The 24,327-nt window shown below is 40.7% G+C and overlaps 1 protein-coding gene across 1 annotated transcript; it reads left to right on the forward strand.

Moving 5' to 3' along the window:
- Window positions 1-5,976: 5,976 nt before the first annotated feature.
- LOC115751120 (titin homolog) lies at window positions 5,977-24,257 on the forward strand. The gene is made up of 26 exons (XM_030688847.2): window positions 5,977-6,019; window positions 6,524-6,660; window positions 8,126-9,652; window positions 9,763-9,943; window positions 10,293-10,597; window positions 10,678-11,091; window positions 11,297-11,464; window positions 11,634-11,789; window positions 12,306-12,464; window positions 12,546-13,694; window positions 14,621-15,937; window positions 16,031-16,135; window positions 16,240-16,701; window positions 16,782-16,865; window positions 16,945-17,412; window positions 17,522-17,575; window positions 17,671-18,153; window positions 18,245-18,337; window positions 18,439-19,578; window positions 19,689-19,808; window positions 19,907-20,842; window positions 20,950-21,072; window positions 21,195-22,397; window positions 22,507-22,662; window positions 22,759-22,962; window positions 23,225-24,257. The coding sequence occupies exons 1-26, from the start codon at window positions 5,977-5,979 to the stop codon at window positions 23,936-23,938; spliced, it is 11,901 nt and encodes a 3,966-aa protein (XP_030544707.2). The 3' UTR covers window positions 23,939-24,257.
- Window positions 24,258-24,327: the final 70 nt, after the last annotated feature.

Raw genomic sequence — 24,327 nt, forward strand, 5'->3', positions numbered from 1 at the left:
AACGGAAGTCGATATCGAGAAATTGACTGAATTGGGTGTTTGCGAATCAAGAAATGCGAGAACCTGGTTCGTTTCCGACGCAGACAAAACTCTTAGAGATTAAAGGCAACGAACCTTTCGAATTTTTCAATTCGCAGACGCTAGTCCCGTTGCATATTGTCCATTTAGGGTTGGACCAAAAGAATTAATCTGGTATGGTAATGCTATTGCTATTTGATTGTTTTTCGGCCAAAAGAAAATGTGTACGGAGGAAACGCAATAGAAAAAGAATATTCTCAAGAAGACGACCGTGCAACGTCACGCATTGACAAATGACGAAAGCATTAACTGGCCGCCCTTGGCGGTCTTGCCTTGCTCGGATGGCGGCATTCGTCGCCGACCACGACCGTCCAATGAGGAGAGTAGAACCACGAAATGAGCGCTGACATATTGCCACGTAGATAATGCGACCATCTCTCTCTGTATTTTTTTTTTTTTTTTGGGCGGGGGTGTGGATCAAGGGTTTTTTTCCAATTTAATTTTTTTAAAAATAATATTTACAAAAATATTTTTTAAAAATAAATATTAACGGATTTGGGCCTAGCTCGGCGGTTGGGCTGCCGAGCGAGAGGTCCGCTTCGGCAGCCTAACCGCCGAGCAAGGCTTGCTCGGCGCACTGGCCGCCGAGCGGCCGGCCCGGTGGGCCGGCTTGGCGCTCAGCGGAGCCAACCGCCGAAGCGACCCACTTGCTCGGCTAGGTTGGGCTGCCGAGCAAGCCCATCTCCTTTTTTTTTTTTTTTTATAAATTTCGTTTTTTAAGTGTTTTAATTATTTATATTTATAATATTTTCATATTTTTTAACATGCTTATATTTATTTTATTTATATTTTTTTTTGCGAAGCTTATCTTTATAACATAATTAGTATTAATTAATACAAAAAAGTATTAAGATTTATAATTCATAAATAATGTTGTAATTACGTAATTAATTGAAAATATTCACATAAGGAAAATCCTCAATACCAAACGAAAAAAAACCCTAGGGTTTTTATCTCGCGGCTAGGGTTTTTTATCTCAAAAATTGGGCTCTATTTTTTATACTGCGGCTAGGGTTTTTTTTCGTTTGGTATTGAGGATTTTCCTTATGTGAATATTTTCAATTAATTACGTAATTACAACATTATTTATGAATTATAAATCTTAATACTTTTTTGTATTAATTAATACTAATTATGTTATAAAGATAAGCTTCGCAAAAAAAAATATAAATAAAATAAATATAAGCATGTTAAAAAATATGAAAATATTATAAATATAAATAATTAAAACACTTAAAAAACGAAATTTATAAAAAAAAAAAAAGGAGATGGGCTTGCTCGGCACCCCAACCGCCGAGCAAGTGGGTCGCTCGGCGGTTGGCCCGGCGGAAGCCTGCAGCCGCCCACCAGGCCGCTCTCGGCGCACCACCGCCGAGCAAGCCTTGCTCGGCAGCTTGTCGCTGAAGGGACTCTCGCTCGCAGCCCAACCGCCGAGCTAGGCCCAAATCCGTTAATATTTATTTTTAAAAAATATTTTTGTAAATATTATTTTTAAAAAAATTAAATTGGAAAAAAACCCGTGGATCAACGGCAGTCTTGCGTCTTGTCACCGGCGGGGGTCATAGATAAAGCTCGTGGGATGAATAAACGGAAAGAAAAAGAAAGGCGAATGGGAAAATCCGTATAAAAACAAAAGAAATATCTTTGTTTTTTTTTCTTTTTTGAAGATTCGAAGGGACAACCGACGCCGACCACTCTCTATCTCGCACCGTCGCACGACGCTACATCTACTGTGCACTAGTAACTCCAAGGTCGAAGTCACCGGACTCTCGCGAGGATGCTAAGGATACGCAGGGCAACACTTTTATTTTAGAAGTTAATTTTTAGTGAAAAGTTAACTTTTTTACTTTTGTTCAAACAGTTATTTTTTAATCAGAAAAAAAGCATTTACTAACATGACAAATTTCTACTTCCGAAACAAAAATTAGTTTGATAACTATGGAAAATTTTAATTTCTGAAATATTATTAACATAAAATATTTATACGAAAAATTATTATCAAAGGTCGAAAAATTTCTAATTCATTTTTAATTTTTTCTAAATTTCTTTAAAAGTAATTTATATTATTAATTTTTTATATATTGTTCATTTTTTACTCCAATGGCGGCGATACGGCGTTGGGCTGCAGTCGGCGGTGGTCATGGGGGCGGTCGGCGGCGGACGATGGTGGGCGATGGTCGACGACGGTGGTCGTGGGGGAGGTCGGAGGCTAGCGGCGGTAGGAGGCGGTGGGCGGCGATAGCGGAGGCATGATTGAGAGAGAGATGAAAATGAAAAGAGGCCGAAATAAGAGAGATATTAAAGTTTGAGAGATTTTTACTTATGAAAGAGAAGTAATTTTTTTTAACTTCTGAAATTAGCTCAAAAACAACTTTAGAAATAGAAATTTGCTTCAAAAGTAAAAATGTAATGTTGCGTAACCAAACAGATTTTTACTTCGAAAGTTGCAATACCAAACGGATTTCTACTTTAGAAGCATTTTCAGAATAGAAATTCATTTTCGGAAGTGTTACCATGCGCGCCCTAAGAGATTGTAACTTTTTTCGCATGTGTGGATTGGACATAAAAATCAATCTCATTTCTTGTATTTGGGCTTATGTTATTGTGCAAAACAAGTGCAAAAGCGAGAAATCACTTGATTAACCATGTCCGACAGTGTAAATCACGACCTCTTTCCCATGTAAAACGAGTCGCAAAGCAATTAAGATCAATGGTTAATACCACGAAAAATTTAAATTGAAACACTTGTGATAAATTTACGCCAAATCAATTTTTTGACTACCAAAAATTTCAAGCTGATACATTTATAATAAATTTACCCTCTGTTAGTTTCCATTAAATTTTACTATCAATTTGCTCAATTAAGCGACACGTGTCGGTTGACAAGTGTACTAATTTGGAGTTTTTAGGCTCTATTTATCACGTGTCCACTAGTTTTGGGTAAATTTATCACATGTGTATTAGTTTGAAATTTTTTGTAGTAAAAAAATTAATTTAGGATTGGAGTTTCATCACTTGTGTATCGGATTGGAGTTTTTCGTGATAATAACCTTTTATCTTAATTGCTTTGAGACCCATCTTGTGTGCGAAAGAGGAAGGATTTGCAAAGTTAAATCGGGGAGAGTGACGGAAAAAATAACCAAAAAAGTCCTAAACCTATTGCAAATATTTCAATACAGTCCTAAACCATTTGCAATTGTGCCAACTCAGTCTATCTAGCCAATTTTGACTGTTCGACACTAACTTGGATACCTGTTGTCAAACGATACAATATTTTATTTTTTTTAATTTATTTACTTTTCCTTTTCTTTCCTCTTCCTCCTCTAGCACCTTTGCCTAGTCATGGCGGGGTCGGCTCGCCAGATTTAGGCAGGTGAGGTTCGGCCTCACCGGCCATTGCCTCTGGTCGGTTGCTAAGGTCCGGCGACCGGTTGTAGGAAGAAGAAGAAAGAAAAAAAAAAGGAAAAAGAAACAAAAAAAATTAAAATTCAAAAAGAAATATGATAGCGCTGGCCAACATACACATTAAAGTTGGTCGATCCAAATTGGATGGATAGAATAAATTGACATAATTATAAAAAAAAATTTAGCATTGAATCGATAAAAAAGGTTGATATAATTACAATAATTTTAGCATCTTTTAAGGATAGATTGTGCAACTGGAATTTTGTCCTGTCTCTCCTGTTTTGCGCCTTCGCTCTCTTGATCTCTATGTCACATCGATAGACAGTGCATGTCCAGATCACCCAAGTCCGATGTCCACCAAACCAAAGATAGAGAGCAAACCCCTAAAAGAGAACCAACAAAAGAGAGATTAAAAGAAGAAGAGAAAAGCCAAGGATGCATACGAAAGCGCTTCAGCCACTTCGTTGGGCCTCTCATCTCAACGACCAACCCATTACACAGTTCAGCCAGCCGAAAAACGACAGAAGCTACCAATCCCTTCTATCTATGAAAAGTCAACAAAAATGCACGCATCTACCAGCCAGTCAAAGGTGCGAGCTCAGTTTTGATGTTACGCGGGCGAGAAAACCCCGAGAGACGATGACACTTTTTGTGCTCGCCATGCAGATGAGATAGACTCGAAGCAATTCGAGTCCGACACGTATCGAACGCTACTAGGATTCGATTGTCGTTTCGCTCCGGCGAAAAGGGCTTATAGCGACAGAGCGATTTTGGTGGGTGCGTGCCTAACTTGGATGGATCATTCCTGTTTTGGTGAATCGTGCGATCGGTGATGTGCGATTTCGAAAGATTCTTCGAAAACGATCACCTTGGAGGAGATTCTGCCTTGGAAGCAAAACTCTTCCCTTCTCTATCCTGTCGAATTCCAAAGGGCCAGGGAGGCTTCTGAAGCTCGGATTCACGAGGAATTAGAATTCCAATTGCTGCCGACAAATCGCGTAATGAAAACCCCAAATCCCATCCAATTTCCCAAGATTTTATTTTATTTTATCGGAAGCAATGTTTTCATTTCACTCGAAAACGAGGCACATTGCTTCAAGATAAAGATGAACATCAAACAAAGCAAGTAAATTTGAAAGATAAATCAATTTGGTATAGCTTACAGAGGCTAGTTCATTTCGCTCATTCTACCACAAAGGCGGGTTTGTCATAGCATCAAAACTCAACCGGCAGCCGATCAATGAATCTCGCATCAATAACGAGCATATACCGAGATATCCTTCTCCATTCACGACTTTGCCGAAAAGTGGTGTGCGACTAGATTCGATGTCTCCAGCACCAGTTGGTGCAGTTGTTATCTCTAATTTCCCGAAATTCATTCCGTCATCAAACGCAGAAGAAATTTTCAAGATGGGCCAAGCTGAGGTCGCGACCGCCCAACCCATCCATCTCGATGGGCGGCCAAAGAGTATCAATAATGCGCAGAGCTTTGGGCGGTTCGATTGAGATTGTTTCTTTGTTATCTTGTGCGTTTCCACGTAGGAAAGGCATTATCTAATATCTCCTTTTCCTCCGAGCGCACATGATGTCGCAAAAATTTTTTTTTCCAGAAAATCGAGTGGCGTTATTACGTAGGATATACGGAAAAAGAAAGAATTCAAGAAGGAACCCGAGAATTTTTACTAATGGATCGGAATCTGGTGGACCCAAGTCCACGTGAGCGGTTTCAGTCTTTTGCATGATTGATCTCCATCCCAGCATGGCCATCACCCTATACATCTATATGCCGGAATCATGATCAGATCTCGAAATCAAAATTCGACGGATTGATATTTCGAGAGGAAAAGATCTATCGAATCGATCGGAACCTCCCCCTTGATAATAGTCGAATTCCAAACAAATCGAGCTAGGCAGATCGTACCCGGTGTAGCGCGTTCGATTCTCGAGACGTCTAATTGATTGGACCCCTCACGAACGGCCCCAGCAAGCCGGCCCGGAGTCGTTGAACACATCATGCTTGTGATGTATTAAGATTCCAAATAGATGATTTAGGTGGCATGCCCACCATATCTTGCATTATATGTTTTCGGTCCATCCCACCCCGCAAGAATTTCTGAGCATGGTTGCTTGAAAAGTCTAAGCAACATCATCATCATCTATCTTATCGTTAATCCCCCCCGTTAAGTACCCAAAGCACCACCATGGTCGAAAAAGGCTGGCCCGATTGAAAGCCGCCTGGAATTTTTTTCCAAGGTCTTTTGTGTCATCCTCGTTCATTTGCCTTTGGAAAAATGAAATGATTTGTCGATTTTTGAAATGGTCTCGCTGATGTGTACCGGCGGAGGTGACAAATGCCCATAGGCAAGCGAGCAACTAGCAGTAGTTGACAAGATATCAGTGAAATTTGACGTCATGCTAGAAAGTCCAATTCGGAATTTTAAACTAACACTAGTTGACAAGATATCATTTGCATTTAAGATCCGTTGTGAAGCGATGTGGAACAACGTTTCAACAAAGACGCGTTTCAATCAGCTCAGTAGCAGCAAATGCTCACGCGAGCCCGACAAGAAAATGCAGTTCCACGCATTCACCGAGTAGGTTCATTTTCATTTTTCACCACAACATACTGTTCCATAAGCTGTTCTGAGGGGGGAATTGTGGAATGAAAGAAAGCCCTTCCGTCTCTTGAACTCGTGAAGCTAAAGTGGATGGTCGGGTTGAAATGAACATTTCACAAGAGACAGATCAAGAAAAAGTAACAGGAAAATTCGGGAAGTGTAATGATGCAGTTGATTTAACTGAACCCGACCCTCTTTTTTCATAAAGTTGAGTTAATCTCTCTCTCAAGGCATGTGCACAAAATCAATCTGTAGGACCATCACATGCTTGGCCAACTCACCAAAGTAATATCAGATACAAAGTGGCAATTTTGTCAGTTCTCTCGCCTACTTTTGCTCTATCCATCATGCAATAATCACAGCGATGCTAATAATGATCTTTAAATTCTTGCAGCTCAGCTTCAAGAATTGTCATAGATAAGGGAAAATTAAGAAAGAAAAACAGTTAGCTCGCTTGAAGAGGCTTAGCACATGCAGAGTTCATGATAATCTGCTGCCCGGAGTACCACCATGTGAAGCGACGGCGACGGAAAACAAGATCGCAGAAGCGGTGACGATGGTAAGGAAGATCTTCTCCCTGCATATGACATGTCTGCCTGAACACATCATTGATGTACCATCGGGGACTGCATTTAGAATGTCTCTTGCTGTATTAAGCTTCTCGGTGCTTCTGTTAGCAAGCTTTCCTAGTTAGCATGCGTAAGACAGGTCGAAAAGTCGGCAATACCGTCACTCAGATTAATCAAACATGTTGGAACTCATGGAAATCTCGATCAGGATTGAGAAAACAAAGCAGAACTTCACGAGAGATAGAAGCTTTTTAAGGATAATGGGATATTTAGCTCAGTTACTGAGCTTTAGCACCGGAGTAATCTCCAAGCTGTTTGTGGACACCAGTCAAACAGGAAAGGAGTGCATGCACTTTAGTTCACAACCCAGATGAACAACGAGCGAATTGGTTGATCTGACTCGTGAGTGATACTGATCTGAGGTTTCCTGGCTTATGTCTCCTCTCATAACATTTCTCAGAACATCAGACATAGTGGGAGACCCTGCAGTATCCTCAGTCTCAGATTCTGCATACGAGAGAAGTCTAAGGTAGTTAAATCTTAGTGACCAGAGTGCCAGACACGAGCAAGTTAATCCAAAATCTCAAGAAATTTTCCATCTTTTTGATTAAGGAAGAAAACAAAGACTGACCCAAACGCCAGGCAGCACCTTTTTACTGGGAAATGAGCTAATAGATCCATTCAGCTGCATCAAAACTCTGCTTGATGATTAGCTATACTAATTTTTCCGACCGACAAACACTTATGACGAAACAAAAGAGGAGCCGCCTAAATGACAGATTATCATGCGATTACGATGAAATATCGGTTGTCACGTATTTTACTTGTAAAGTGGCTATGCTTGGTTTAAATAAAACGTAAGAGCAGCACGATCTCTGCAAGGAGTACTAATGATCCTGTGATTTCTTTCGTCGTGATATTGTATCTAAAAGGTTGTGGGTATTTGAGGGGGAAAACATCAGTTCGCATGTTAAATCATACTACTGGATTCAAATGAGATTTTACAGACAAACCAGCATGTATAATCATCTATAGACAGTATGTAATCTCCAAAGATGTATTCGCCGCATTTTTTTTTTTCCTTTTTTGTGTATGACTTCTGAGGGCATCTGTTTCCAACGTCGATTAAGCAGAGCAACTAAATCAGGCTAAATGACACTGGCGAGACCAACTAAAGCGTAAAATCTGTAGGTTACGTCACAAGAGTGCATCATGACACATCCAGAGAAATTCTAGTTAACTATTGGACTGATAAAAATGCGTAATCTAGCTCGAGTAAACCTTTAATCATCTCAAGTTCAGGACAAAACGCCTTAACCTTTTTATTTGTCTCCAAAACGTTTTATATGGCTTAGACAAAACTGCTACCTCTCACACTAGTAGCTTAGAAAGGTGTCCCGTCAATTTTACAATGGAGGTAATATCTCTGCAAATGATTGAAGACTCTGTTTGTAGGAAAGTGAAGGGGAAAAGAGAGGCATCACATGTGAGCTCCTTGATCCAATCCCCACCAAATTTTCCACAGAGGAACCAACGAAATCCCCAGGCATGCAGGACCTTCCTGCTGAAATCACAGAGCTCTTGATAAATGCGCAAGACCCGCAATCAAGTTGTGATTTTGCGGAAAGCACGCCTGTGGACAGAAAAGACATTGACAGAGCCTCAGAGGGGGAGAAGTTTTTAGAATCGTCTTCTGAAGCAGCCATTGTTAAGGCAGAGGATAAAAACCAACTACAGAGGGCTGGAACATTAGAAACTGATGAAAGGACGACAGATGAGGAGAAGCATTTCCAACAAGAGAAGAGTGACCAGGATTATGGTACCGACGATGTCACAAGTGCCGTTTCCCGCGTTGCAAAGACGGTGGAAGCAAATTTCAATATAATTGAAGAGCAAAGAACAGAGGAAATCTTGGACAAAAATGTTGACACAGGTTGTGGTCCTAAAGTTGACCGCACAGACAATGTTGCGGACATGGATCCTACATTTGTTTCCCAAAACGTAGGAGAAAACATCCTTGATGTAGAGAGTCAAGTATCGGAGAAATTGTTGGATTTACCAGCTGAACAAAAGGCCCCTCAATCACTGGATATATGCAAACAAACAGAAGATGAAAAGGTGGAGATAGACAAAATCATACAGAATGGAGCCAGAGATGCCTCCATCGCGGCAGTAGCAGCAAGTTCAGATACTCCAAATGAAGACAGAGAATTCACCATAACCAGCGATGAGGGAGACAAAAAGCCTGAGGAAACATCCACCATGGTGGCTGCAGACATGTCAATGAAGCACGGACATGAAGTGGATACAGTCGAGCTCAAAGAAACCACCAGCACTGAAAGCCAAGATATTACTGAATTAAGTGCGGAGATGAAACATGTGATGCCAGCAGGAGAAAATGAAGAATACAAAAGCAACTCAACAGAATCTGCTGCCGTCGTAGAACCAGTAGCACATTGCTCACATCAAATTGACAAAGAGGTTGCAGGCCATATGGATGTGGAGGAAGCAAATGATTTGACTCAGGAGACAATTATCCAAGTTGTTCAGAATACCTTGGCACAAGATGAGGATGGCATGGACCGAAAAGAAAAGCTTGACAGTTCATCAGCAAAACATGTAGAATCTATGCAGAGAGATTATAGCAATTCGTTTAGTACAGAAGCTTCAGAAGGGGAGAGAAATGATAGTGGACATTTGACAGGTGAGGTGGTCAAGAACGTCAGTGGTCAAGGAATAACTGATGCTAAAGATCACATTGCAAAGGAAATACCACCAGTCAATGCAGAATCAGAGGGAAGTTTCTTACAGCAAAGTCTACAGGGCAATGAGCAACCTGCAATTAATACTGAGGTGCTTCACGAAGCAGTTTCATGTATCAAAGAGGAGACGCATTGCAAGAGCTGTGAAGGCGGCTCTACCAAAGAAGTAGATGAAGACAAATCTGTGGACAACTCGCCAAATGATGAAGAAATACAAGAGGTTTTAATTTCATACTAGTAAAATCTAAATAAGTTCAGAACCTTTAAAATTATTCACAAGATTGGCACAATACAAATTCCAAAGCTTAACATTGTATAATTTATTTGCAGAACTCTCCAATAAACCCAGAAGGAGACCAACAAAGAAGTGAAGCGGCTGATCTGGAAATTGAATGTGAAAAAGTTACTGGAGAGTGGGAAGCATGCAAACCAAAGGAAACAGAAAATAAAGATGGATCTGAAGCATGCAAAAGCACAGAATTTCAGGATGCAGGGCATCCATTTAGAGAAGGTTAGTTCCTGAACAAGTGGCTTGTATGGTGCATTAAAAACTACAATAAATTCAAGCGTCTCAGACAACCGACTATGCTAGAGATTTGATAGAAGAGAATAGGCTGTTGTGTATATACCGAATGCAACGTTTAATGTCATCACTTTATTGTCAAGGTTTCAGATGTTACCCGTTTGATTATTGGGAATGAGACAGCAAGGAGAGGATATAGGAAATAAAACGAAAAAGAAAAACTGAATAGTGATTCATGTCCAAAATGCCATGTTGCAGATACTTTGAAAAAAGAATAAGACCTTTTTAATGGTTTGTATTCATGACTGGGTACTGATGGCTTGAGAAACATGTGCAGGACATGATCCTGAAGATGTAGCAACTGATGTAGCTGCCTCAGGTAATATCCACTGTACAGGAAGTGTTGCTGATGAGATAAATCAACCAACTTCTGAATCAGAAATTGTTCTGGAAACAGCTCCAACATCCAGAGCTGAACATGACAGCTGTTGTGGAGAGAAGGAAAAAGCTACACAAGCGGACGAACATGAAGAAGTCAAAGCGAAGTCCTGCAACACCGCAGACCTCACAGATGAAACCATCAGAACGAGTCCGGCTGAGAACTTTGATACTACACAGAAAGAAAACGAATGTGACATCAAGGTTAGCTTCGTAGCAACATGTGTGGATCAAATGTGTTATTTTTTGTGTGATAAAAGTAACCTGAAAACTTCATAAAACAGTCATCGGAGGAGTCTGAACCAGCTGGAGCAGATAGGAGTTTGGAAGACAACACATCGCAAGGCAATGAAAGCTCTAAAATGTCTCTTCAAACTTCACCGCCGATGCATGGGGAAATGACAAAGGAAGTGGAAGGAAAAGAAAAAGGGACAACCGCTGTCATTTTAGCTGATAACAGCAGCATCACTGGGCTGGATAAGGTTATAGCGGATGCATCAATGCCTGAAAAAGATTCTGAAGAAACAGCGAACAAGAATGTAGGGGCAGATGAGTTCAAAAGATCGTTAGATGAGATACCTGAACCAACTGAGGCAGATAGTCCACAACTGGGCGGAACCATTCGTTGCCATGAAGAATTGTCAGCAAAAGGAAATGATGAGGACAACGTCAAGTATGAACAAAATGAGATAAACAAGGTAAAATTAGGGCATTTTATTGCACTTTTTCTTTTTCAAGACGGAGACCAGTGATATCTCTGTCAAATGAGTTCACACTGACTAACTCTTAGCATGCATATTTAGGAAAAAACTCTTAATATCTACGTTGTCCATTCCTCAATTTTAAGCATCTTTGTCTGGTCTCTCTGATCCATATCCATTAACAAACTTCCCCTGTGTGCAGATCTATGAACAAACGGGGATATTTAGCACAACTGAGGGTCCAGAAGATCTAATCTTGCTTAATGACGACAAGGAGACTGGAGAATCTACAGGACCAGACTTGATTGAAGAGGATCCTATTCAAGAGAGGACTACCGAAGCAACAGCCCATAGAGAGGACAATGTGATGGTACAACCACAAGCACCTGATTCTTGAACTGCCTCCAGTATATCGAATAATGACTTGAACCCCCTCCTAAGCGCAGAAGACATGGACACTCCCTTGTTTCTCTGTAATCTCAATGTGTGTGCTTTTCCTCTATTACCTTTGACTTATCATGGACCATTAACTGCAACAGGGATGCCAGGTCAATCCATCAACTGAAGAAGCTGTGGGCTACACCAAAAATATCACAGAGGAAACAAATGCAGCAAGAGACTTTGAGGTACTTGCAGAGGGGATTAGTGAAGGAAGACCTTCAAAAGATGATCGAGAAGAAGATACTAACAAGGAGGTTGGCAACATCAAAATTTGATTCTTCACATCCTTTTTGAAAGTTACAAGATTTCCATCTTCCACAGGATCAATCAACTTCCAGTCTCCTAAAAGAGTTTCTAGGTTCTTATGACTTTCCACAGAGAATAATTAGTAAATATAATATGAGCTAGCTTTAAGTTCTACCATGTGGTTGAAGGAACCAAAGACAAATTCCTTCTGTCATCTCTTGCTTGTACAGGCACTGGGTGCATTTTCATGCTAAACTACCTGAACACATGCAACTCTTTCGATAACAAAATGCCATCTTAAGCAATTCTCCTCAGATTTGTATCTACATCCGTGTAATAAATGCTTGAACTACTATAAGGTCTAGTATCAATTCATGTGACAACTCAAATTGTGAAGAACAATTTTAGCAACAAAATACTAAAGCTTTTGTATTCCAGTATAGACAATCAAACTAAAATTGGTATCTTTTCTCGAATAAGTTTTCCATCCCGTTGACAAGATATTATTGATTAATCTTGTCCAGGTACATACACAATTAGTTACATTCACTTCATGCAAGAAAACGGATGATCATCAACAAGAGGAAGACGCAAAATCCAAATTCTCTCCTGCAGTGGATGAACAAGAGATTGAAAACCAGAAGTCAAAGTCTATGAGTGAAGCAATCTCCTTAAAAGAAGAGGTGAGATCACATTAAATGTCTTTGAAACCATTCCCTGTCATTTGATGTCCATAAGGCTAGCTCACGAAATATACTCAACAGGATAAAGACACGAAGGTCTTCACAGAACAGGTGGAAGAAGCGCACTCACTTGATAATATTGCCAACACTGAAAAGGACAATATGGAGGCATGTCATAAGATCCAGTCTACCAGCACTGATGAATGCACAGAAAAAGAAATGCAGCCAATGGAGCGTGATGAATATTACCAATCAGAGTCCCCTTGTGCACCTCCTGAAACCAATTCTGAGGTCATTGGAGCAGCTGAGAGGTTCGAAGTGCCTCCTGCTAACGGTTCCCAAGCTGCACGAGCTTCTGCCATAAAAGATGGCGTTCCGGCCAATGATAATGAATCAGAAGCAAAAAACCATGCAGGAAGTACTGATACTGCTTCTGGAGTAGATGAGCTTCCAACATCGGCAAAGCAGGAAAGAAGGTTGGAAAATACAGACAGCAATGTTATGGAAGATGACTTGACTGACTCAGGTCAGGAAGAGGGGGAGATTCCAGCAACAGTTGATGCTATAAAAGAATCAACAGAGTGTGAAATATTGGATAAAGAACCTAAAGATTCGAAAGATTTAGGCGCTACTGAAAAACCTGCTGTGGACACTTTACAAGGAAGCCTCTGTTCAATCCTGAAGACTGAAGCTGGTGAGGAAGAACGTGAGGCTTCTGCAGAATATGAAGGCCCGGACAAGAACGAAGACCATCTATACGGAACTCATTCAACCGAAGGTGTCTTGGTGCCACAAGAGGATGAATCTACAAAGATAGTCTCTGAGTCTGAGGAGGTTGAAACTGCAAAGGGGAGTGCTCAGAAGGAAGTGAGTGAAGATCTACACGTTGCCCCTGAGGTGCCCTTTGCTGTACTCAATACAGCAGAAGGCACATATATCTCGGCCACCAATGCAACAGAAGAAACAGAAAACCAGATTCAGGTGGACCAACATAATACTATACCAGATGAGAGATCTGAAAACACACATTTAGAAACGAAGGAAATTGAAGGTGAGACCTATGATGAAGACTTGAAGCACCAGGAATCATTTGCACCTGAGACAGATATTAAGAGCAGAACCCCGGAAGAAAAGGTTTCCACAGAGAATGACGAGGACAACTTGAAGGAAGATTATGTGCCAGATAAAGAAGCATTCCACTCTGAAGTCAGTACCACCGTTGGAGAAGAGGTAAAGAGTGTCATTTTCTTTATTGTCTTACACTAGATGGAATATGCAGCTTCAATTGCAACTCTATTCTGTTTAAAGGTTCTGCAGAGGCAATTGAACACATTTCCCATCTCTGAAATTATTCCATAGTAAGATGCTTAAGATAGATGATCCTGCACTTCATAAGACAGCTAATTTATTTATTTATTTATTTTTTGGTTAAGATAAGACAGCTAAATTAAAAAACCAAAAATTTATTTCACGTCACTACTTGAGCGCCCATATGCACGCCACGAATGTGAAGATACTGGCATAAGCTAGCAGGGATGAAAATTTTATTCTCTGCTACTAAGATATTAGAGCACAATTTCATCCAATTATGGGGATAGATACAGCACTTAATAAGAAAATGTATGAAAAATCAAAATAAACTTACAGAAACTACTAAGAAAGCAATCTAAAAGTTGAGAAGCATGATTTCACACATCCCCATGACATTAACGTCATAATCTTATGTCCAAGTGGCGGGACAAGAATAGGACTAGTAAGGAAAAAACAAGGAGAACATGAACTCAAGACTAGAGGCTTGTTCTTCATATGGATACAAGATGGTCATAAATTCATCACATTGTGTCAATAAAATTAGTCAGATAACCATAATAGTTTGCAAGAAAAAGAGGTCAAACAAATTATCCAACTGAAGTTTCAATTCTATTTCAATTTCCTTTTGTCTATATCTTATCAGACAACTGAATACTGTCACTGAAAATGCTAATGAAAGGTAAAATAATGCCTTATAGAGGAAGTAGCTAACATAGATGAATTTTACGAACTCCAGATGAAGTTAAACTTGTTGAAGTCAAAGCCTAGTTGCATCCGCATAGTACCACAATTATACTAGTGATTTCTTATCGTCAGAAAGTAACTTAAGCTACCATAATTAACAGATGGGAGCTGCTGACACGATATCCACTCAAAATCTCAAAACAATGGAGTTGACTGAACAGACAGAGACAAGGAACATGCAGATTGAAGGACATTCGAGATTGGGAAGGGAGACATTTATTGCGGGACAAGTGGAAGAAGAGGTACAGGACCAAGATAAAGAAGATCCAATCGGTCTCGTTATCACACCAATGGAAACCATTAAGGAGGATACAATCAAGGAACCAGACAGTGTTATCAATAGCGATATTGCTGCTGTGGAAATCGGACAGGAAGAGGTGAGACCACAAAAAGAACAACTAGATGAAAGACCCAAAATGGCATCTGGTATTTGCTCGGACATGGGGCCTCCAGAAAGAACAGAAACTGACCACAGTAAACATGGTGAAGAGGTTGATGGAACAAAGTGTTATGAAATTTCCATCAACTTGCAGCCTAATTCTTCAGAAAGCGATTCTAAGAGCGCAGAACGGGAGATTACTGTTGTTGAAAATCCAACTATAACAGAAGAAGAAATTGAGCTACCTTCAGATAAAAAGGATGAAACAAGAGCTTCAGATGTTAAAGAAAGTACTGAAACGGAGAACTGCTCATCTATTGAAAACACAGATGCAGAAGAAACAGAAAAGCATGAAGAAATATCTGAAAGGCTAGCTACATCCGCTACCCAAAATGGAGAACCAGCCGAAGATGGAAGCGCTCCTAATCAGACTATCCCTCGAGAATCAACACTTGAGCTCCTGACACCAGCTTCAGTCTCTCTTCTGGAAGAAAAAGAAAATGGACCTAAAACTGCAGATGAGAAGATCACGGATGACAGTGAAGACGAGGTTGAAATGCAATTGAATGAGAGTCTACAATTATCTTCTGGTACAGTGCAGACAGACGAAGCATGCTTTGATAAGAAAGAACCTAATAAGGATGGAGTTTCCAAAATAGATAGTAACGATTCTGAGAGTGAAAAAGACACTCCAAATGGACAGAAAGATGGCTGCATTCATGGAGAAGAAGTTCTGAAAGTAGAGACTCAGGAAAAAGAAAGCAAGACCGCAAATCCTGATTCTCCAGAGGTCAGAGATACAACTGCCGAAGTTAGGGTTGCCACAGAGGAAGCATCTAGCATTGTATCAAGCAAAAGTGAAAATGTGCATGAAGTCATGTCAGATGTTCAGACAAATGAAAGTTTCACAAGATTAGAGGATATTGATTTGAAAGACATGAAGGTTGAGCCAATCATTGCTGATTTCGAGCCCGAACAGAAGTGTGAGAACACAATTGAAGCAAATGACACATCGCAGAATGCGATCGCTGATGAAGTGGTATGCAGAAAATTTGATGAGTTGATCCATGAATTTGACATTTTCAATCTCTCGTTAAATGTCTATTAGCCATTCATGAAATATGTTGTACAGGTGCTTCAAGGACAATTAAAACCGGAAGAGACTCAAAATGGGGAAGAACTTGAGACAGGGAAAGGTGATAAGAAATTATTACTAGAGAGCTGCAAAATTGGTGAGGTTAGTATATGAGCACAAACAATAGCTTTGCCAGAGAATGCTGTCACATGTTGCTATTGTCTTCCTATCCAAAAAAATGAGATGTAGATTTATGTGTTAAACAGATGAAGGACTTTGTCCCAGTACTAGAAGATACTCAAGCCATAGATCAAGCTGAACAAGCACAAGCAGGAAATGCAGATAATGAGGAAATTCAAATCAGAAAAATAGAGAATGATGACGAAAGTATCTCTACTTCAAAAACTGAAGATGCTACCAAAGACGTCATGAAGGAGGTTGTAAAGGAAACAGCAATCCTTGATGATTTCAATGGCCCGACTACAGTTGCAGTTGAAACTGCAGAAATTGGCATTCCCCCAAAGGAAGCATCTAGTGGTGTGTTCAACAAAAATGTGCATGAAGTCATGTCAGATGTTCAAGAATATGGAAGTTCCATAGAATTGGAGCATGACGAAATGAAAGGTACGAAAGTTGAGGCAGTCACTGCTGATGTCAGGCCTGAAGAGAAGTGTGAGGATGCAATTGGAGCAAATGATATGTCACAGAATGGAATAACCAATGAAGGGGTATGATTTTCCCATAGACTCTTCACCACTTATGATTTATCCAATGTTCCGTTGGTCATAAATCGAAATGTGTTGTACAGTTGCCAGATGAAAATAAAAGGTTAGAAGAAACTCAAGATGGGGAACAACATGAGAATGAAGAAGGTGATATCAAAATCAGTGAGGTTAGTGCACACATAAACTACAGCTTCCCTTGAGAAAGCTTACATACGTACTTTTCTATCCACAAACATGGTTATGTAGATTTGTTCTATTCAACAGAAGAAAGACTACATTTGCCCCATACCAACTGAAGTTACTGAAGAAGTAGATCAAGATGAACAAGCACAAGCAGGAAATGCAGAAAAAGAGAAGGTAAAAGACAGTATTTCTGTTTCAAAAACTGAAGATTCAAGGAAAGACTTCGACGAGATCATAAAGAAAACAGATACCCTTGATGAGCTTAATGCCACTACCATAGCCGCTGTGGAAACAGCTGCCGAAATTAGCATTCCGAGGGAGGAAGCATTGGGCGATATGTTCCGAAAAGGTGAGCATATGCATGAAGTGATGTCCGACATCCAAACAAATGAAAGTTCCGTAGGACCAGAAGATGCTGAAATGAATGCTATGAAAGTTGAAGCAGTCACTGCCGATGTCGAGCCTGCAGAGAAGTGTGAGGATGGAATTGAAGAAATTGATATGTCGCAGAATGCAATAACTAATGAAGGGGTATGACTAAAAGTTGACAATAATTTACTTGATCTTGGTTGGATTTTCCATTAAATTCTCCATCAATTATTCAATGTATTGTTAGTTATATTTGCCACTTGTCATACAGATGACTGACGCACATATGAAGGCACCACTGCTTGAGAGCTGCACCATCAGTGAGGTCAGTGTGCACAAAAAATTATATCTTTCCTTGAGAATGCTTACAGGTTGCTATTATCTTTCCGCGATGAACATGAGGCTTTATTTGTTATACAGAAGAAAGGCTTCGGCAAAGCACTAGCTGAAGTTACTGAAGCAACAGATCAATTTGAACTGGAAAAAGCAGGACATGCAGATAATGAGGAAATTCAAACCAGTGAAAGCATGATCCATGACAGGCTAAAAGACTGCGTCTCTGTTTCAAAAATTGAAGATGCAACCAAAGACGCTGAGAAGGAGAGCATTACTGAAGCAGGTGCCACTGATGAGTCTAATGCCACAACTCTCATTGCAGCGCCAGAAACCACAGAAATCGAAATTCCCACAGAAGAATCATCTGGCTTTGTGTTAAGCAAAAGTGAAAATACACATGAAGTTGTTTTAGATGTTCAAGCAAATGAAAGTTCCATGGGATCAGAGGATGCTGAAACGAAGCGTACACAAGTTGAGGAAGTCATGGCTAATGTCAAGCCTGAAGAGAAGCGTGAGGATGCAAGTGAAGCAAATGATATGTCTCAGAATGCAATCACTAGTGGAGGGGTATGAAAAAAAGTTCAATGAACATTTAGTTGGTCATGAACTTCCCATCTAATAACCTCTTATCCAATCTGTACATTAAAATGTTGTCCAGGTACTTGACTGTTATACAAAGGAAGGAGGTGAAGAAAACGAGACTGGGGATGGTGACAATGTATCATTACTTGGGAGCTGCAAAATTAAAGAGGTTAGTATGAGCACAAACAGGAGCTTTTCTTTAGAATGCTTACATGTTGCTTTCATCGTTTTATCGATAAACATGACAATATAGCTTCATCTGTTGAACAGAAGAAAGATTTTGGCCCAGTAGTAGCTGAAGATACTGAAGCAACAGATCAAGTTGAAGAGGCCGAATCAAAAAATGCAGATAATGAGGAAATTCAAACCAGCAAAAGCAAGACAGATGACAAGCCAGAAGACAGCGTCCTTGTTTGCAAAACTGCGGATGCAACCAAAGATGTTGGCAAGAAGATGATACAGGAAGTAGATACCCCAGATGAGTTTAATGCCACAACTATAGCTGCAGCGGAAACAGAGATCGCTATGCAGGAGCCTCAGGCAGAGGAGACTCCTGTTGGGACATCCACAGTGCCACCAGAGAGTGTGACAGTTCAAAATTCAAATGCAGATGATTTTGAGAGAATCCGAATGGTTTCTGAACTATCTCATGATAGTAATTCTGCACATGATGAAACAATTGATGGAGCAGAGAAGACATCAATGAATGAAAAGCTCGGCTTGGTTGAAAATGAAGCAGAACCAGACGGGACTGCTCACCAAGTAACTGTATCCAAAACTGATCAAGGAAAGACAGTTTTTAGTGAAGAAACAATTGCCGATCAGACTCTCTCAGCAAAGAAACTGGAGTCGCTAGTTCAGACACCCGTGTTTGCATCGCTTCCAGGAGGAGGGGAGGAGAACATGGAGAAGGTTGAAAATATAGAAGGACATGACAAAGTGGCAGGAGAGATGGAACTAAAGGAGAATCTAGAACTGTCTTTCCCTGAAGAGAGGACAGACACAGAATGCTTGGAGAGGGCAGAGCCAAGAAATCCCGGGGTCACTGAATTAGAGATTTCAGCAAATGAAAGTACACAGGATACAAATGAAGATGAAAAAGAACATAACACTCATGGTGAAGCTCTAAAAGCAGCCCCCGAAGAAAAAGAAAAAAAGACAGAATTTGCTGATTCTCCATTGCGAAGTGTTGAAGACAAAGAACTTAGCGGACCATACGAGAACGCATCTGATGTAATGTTCAAGACAAGCAAAACTGCACAAGTAGACATGTCAGAAGTTCAGACAGTGGAGACCTCTGAAGAATCAGAGGGTGGTGAAATTCAGGATGTGAATTTGGAAGCGGTGGCAATTTCAAAACCTGCAGAACAGAATGAGGATGCAATTACAGCAGAAAATGTCGAACAAGAGGTATTGAAATACATTAAAAAAAAAATAATGCTAATGAATTTCTTGTTCATATTTGAATCACGTTTTCATTTCAGAGCTCATTCTGATAATGTTTGATATTGCGGGAATAGATGCGAAATGAACAAGAAAAGGCTGATGGGAGTGAAGAGACAAACGAGCAAGAGACTATGACAGATGTCGATTCAAAGGAAACTCATGGAACAACGCCTGGAAACAGCATAATCAATCAGGTAAGATTTAGCATAAATTAACCCTTTTCTTTTCTTCAAACTCATGCTGCTACTCTTTTTCTGCTGGAACTATATGGATACAATGTTCTGTTGTACAGGACAAGCACACAGGCTCCGTATCAGAAGGAGAAAAAACACACTGCGATGAGCAAACAAATGCAGAAAAGCTAGCAAGCACAAGTGAATCATATGCCACAGTAGCATTGGAAGAAGATAACATTCTCAATGGAGGAGGTACCTACATTGCACAAACCAAAGATGCACTAGAGGATTTTGATGTCACAAGAGAGATCAAAGAGGAAGCAGGCAGTTATTATGACAAGACTGATACTGCAGCAATGACCTCTCTGAGAACAGAGACCAGCACGCTGGCGATCCTGCAAGATGACAAGCCTTTGGAGGCATCCCCTGATGACTTAGAGGAATCATCACCAGAAGCAACAGAGCCTGGTCTAATTCTCAGCAGCAAAAACATTGACAAGGAAAATCTTGATGAGACCTCTTCAACCTCTGTTTGTCGACTATCTGATAGAGAGAAAGAGAATGAAACCACTCAGAATCCACATGTAAGTGAGTCCAAAATCAATGTGGCGGGTGAAAATGACTCCTTGTTGTTCCTGGTGGAGAAAGAGGGTGAAGCAGCAACCACGGATGAGAATGTTGGAGAAAAGAGCTTAGATGGAGAGATGGTGCAGATTAATGAGAACATAACATTGACAGATGAAACAGAAGTGTGCTGCAAAAAGGCAGACTCCATAAAGCATGCAGATACTGAATTCGAGATCCAAGACAATCAAGTCACCAAGGACACATCATGTGAAGAGGACAAGGAAGGGAGCAATCAAGTTGAAATTGTGAAACTAGAGCTTCCAGAAGAAGAAAGCGAGGGAAGATCTGAGATTTCTGCATCAGCTGACCAGGGAAACATGGGTACTTTGGCAAAGGCTGCAGCTGATGATTTGGAGCCTGAAAAATATTGTAACATTGCAACTGAAGCAGCTGATACTCTGAAGGACGAAATTCTTCAGGAAGAGGTACAAAAGGAAACCTGTTAGAAACTTCCGGATGCATTTTCCCTTATCCAATTGTACATGTTTTCTTATAGCTGCGTTTCCATTTGGTTCTCTTATCTGTCAAACAGGTGTTCATTGGTCCAGGTGAAGCAGATGAACATGAGAACTTGATGAAAGAGCATCAGGTCGAGGAGAATTATAACCCAAATGAAACTGTTGCCGTGTCACCTGGGAACCGTGCAATCTGTGAGGTTAGGTTTGGCATAATTGATAATATCTTTAGACATGTTATTTTACGAGAAAAAAAAAATCCTACTCCTGCTATAACAACCCCCCCCCTGCTGTTATGACGTAAGGAATTATCTGTACACAGGAGGCAGACTCCAATGCAGTATCCAAGGAACATTTAGAAGCATCATATTCAACCGAAAAGACCAGAGAAGGAAGTTTGGACATTGAGGAGATGTCAAACAGTAAATGTGATGCACAAATCCAGGGAGTATTGCATCAGGGAAAGACACAGGAAGAAGAAAATCCAGGGTCTGTTGCACCAACTGAGCATGCAAACAAAGAAAGCGAGAAACTAAAGGATCTGGATAACTGCTATGATAAGGTTGACACTGCACCAAAGACCTCATTAACATCAACCCCTAGCTCCTGCATGGCTCCTGAAGAAGAAAAGCCTGTAGATGACTCTGGTACCGGCTTTGACAAGGAATTGCCCAAAGAAGTAGAGATTGAGACTAGTCTACTCAAAGAAAAATTTGAGACCCAGCTTGAAGATGAGCATTTAGCTACAGAAGATGAGAATGTGAGGAGAGAGAATGTGACTGCTGAAAGTCTGAAGGAAGGTGGACTGGGGAGAATAACAATAGCTTCTGAAGCAGCGCTAGGTTCCAAAGATCCAGGTACGGATGTTATTGATGCAATGGAGGAAACAACTGCAGAAGAGCTAGATGTGAGTGAAATCAGATCTCATTGCCTCGAATTAGTTCATGAAGCAGACGCAACATCTGAGCAGAATACATCAGCAAAAGCACTGGAGGTGCCGCCAGTCTCTGCATTGCTTCAAGAGGAACATAAAGATGAAAGGAAACGAGACATACAGAATGTGCAAGAAACTGACACTGTGCTATTTTCCTCAGCAGCTGAAGCAAAGGAAGAAATCTGGCAGAAGGAAAATGGACAGTTCGAACCTCCAAAAGTCCATCATCCTAGAGGCAGTGAAACCATACAGGACGACCTAACTGAAAAGGATAATGAATGTTGCAGTACACAGGATGAAGGTTTGGAACCAGAGACTCAAAATGAAACCAAATGCACTGATTTTCCATCAGATAGTGAGAAACTCATGGATCTAACAAGTGCAACTGAGAGTCATGAGCAAGGAGTTTGTGATGACTTGGTCAAATCTGTCTCACAGGTTAAAATACAGGAAGACTTTAATGAACCAGAGGACACTGGAGCTAAGGAAAACCAGGTCCATGCATTGGCACGGGATTTAAGAGCTGAAGAGAAAGGAGAGGAAACATCAAAAGCAAATGAAACCTCACAGGGTGAAAATGCCGAAGAGCAGGTATGATAGACAATTGAACCAACAAATACTATTATGCCTATGCTGATTAGTAAATCTGCGAAGCTATAGTGTTTATGCTAATTATTAACTAAGGATGAAAATATATCAGATTGTTGAACAGCTTGAAGATATTGACGGCTGTCCTATGAATCAAGAAATAACTAAAGGGAGCTGTGAAGAAGATGAACTGCATCGTGAAAAGTATGTAGAAGGGAAAACACACAACACATTCCATAGCAAGGATAATGAACTGCAATACCAGGAGGTCAGCAACTGAACCAAACTTAATTTATTGATACTTTGCAAAATTCTGTGTCCATCAAGCTTCAGCCTTAATCTGTATGATGCTTTTCCTTTGCAGGACGAAAGCAAGCACAGTGCAGTTGACAAAGATAATGCTCCGGAAGAATTTGACAAGGTGCATGTTGAGAGTGGGACAGCTGATAAAAACTCTATCGATGAAGCTGAGGGAAAAATCACGTCAGAAGGAGCAACTGAATCAGAGGACCAGAACAGTAAAACAAACTTTGGAAGCGGCACGACAGATGCCACGATATGTAACAAAGTAAGAACTAATGAAACCTCAACTCACTCCCATTGCATAACATAATACTCTGTACCAACCAACAAGGCGTGAGACCTTGCTCCTGAGATCAACTTGTTCCTTTGCCTGCCAATTCCTTAGAAGTAGAATTTACTCCTTGAGAGGAAAGAAAAATGACTTGACCGTCAAATCTCAAGAAAGCACTGTAATAAGATAGTTAAATCTATTTAAGTGTGGAAAATATAAAAGGGATAATTGACATTCCGTTACATCTTATGTGTAGGAATCAAGTGTGGAGAAGACTCAAAAAGGAAATGACTTGGGTCTTGAAGAAGCAAAGGAAACCGATCCTGTTCCTGAACAGATAGAGTATGCCTCAATCGCCATGCCTGAAATGCCAGTTTCAGGGGAAGCATGTCCGAGTATGGCACCAGATGTTACAATAACAGAAGGCAATGAAGACAGATCACCTACAGCGAAGGAAAGTATTGTTGAAATCATTCAAAACTCCGAAGCGAAAAATGTGGAACTTGGGCATCCTTCGAAAGCTGATCTTGAACTGAAACCAATTGAATATGGAGGAGAGAGAACGTGCAGTTCTGATGAAAAGACAAGTGAGGAGGACATGCCGAAAGACACATCTGTTGTCTCATTGTCTGACTTCTTAGACAAGATCCCAGAAGGCAATTCGCCAACCGCTGAGCCTTCATCTAAAGAGAGAAGACCAACAGATGAACCAGACGCTGTGCCTCCTGAAGAATCGAAAATAGATGCGGAAAGAGATGAGCATGAAGAAGACGAGCACGAAAGGACGGAATCGGGGCACGATGCTCCTGTCATGGTGGAACGTTGCAAAGACATCAACGTCAAGGCGCCACATAAGAAATCCCATAACATACTATCAGGGGTCACCTCGAAGGTCAAGCACTCGATATCGAAAGTGAAGAAAGCCATAACAGGAAAATCTTCTCATTCGAAGGCACACTCACCAAAGTGAGAGTGTCGATTCCCGCCCGTGGAAAAGAACCAGAAGAAGAATCCCTCTTCATGAGCAAATGGGCATTGCATATTCCTGTCTCTAATGTCATGTCTGTAGCATAAAACCTGGTCTGCTTTTACGCAGGCCCGAGTGTGTGTGTTTACGACCAGGATTAGCGAGTGATTGTGAGATTGCGGGTTATGGTATTAGCGTGTCTAGCCATGTGTGTTTACGCAAACATGGTCTGCTTCTACGCAGGCCCGAGTGTGCTTCCAATCAGAGTTAGTGGGCGATCACGCAAACGGCTATGAGATTTGCAGGTCGGGGTGTTACCTTGCACCGCCATTTTCTCTGTTTTCGCTTCGCAGGAATCTAGTTGTGTTCATGAGCAAGTGAACTAGAGCTTC

This window comes from Rhodamnia argentea, chromosome 11, assembly GCF_020921035.1.
Source record: "Rhodamnia argentea isolate NSW1041297 chromosome 11, ASM2092103v1, whole genome shotgun sequence".
Classification (NCBI taxonomy): Eukaryota; Viridiplantae; Streptophyta; class Magnoliopsida; order Myrtales; family Myrtaceae; genus Rhodamnia; species Rhodamnia argentea.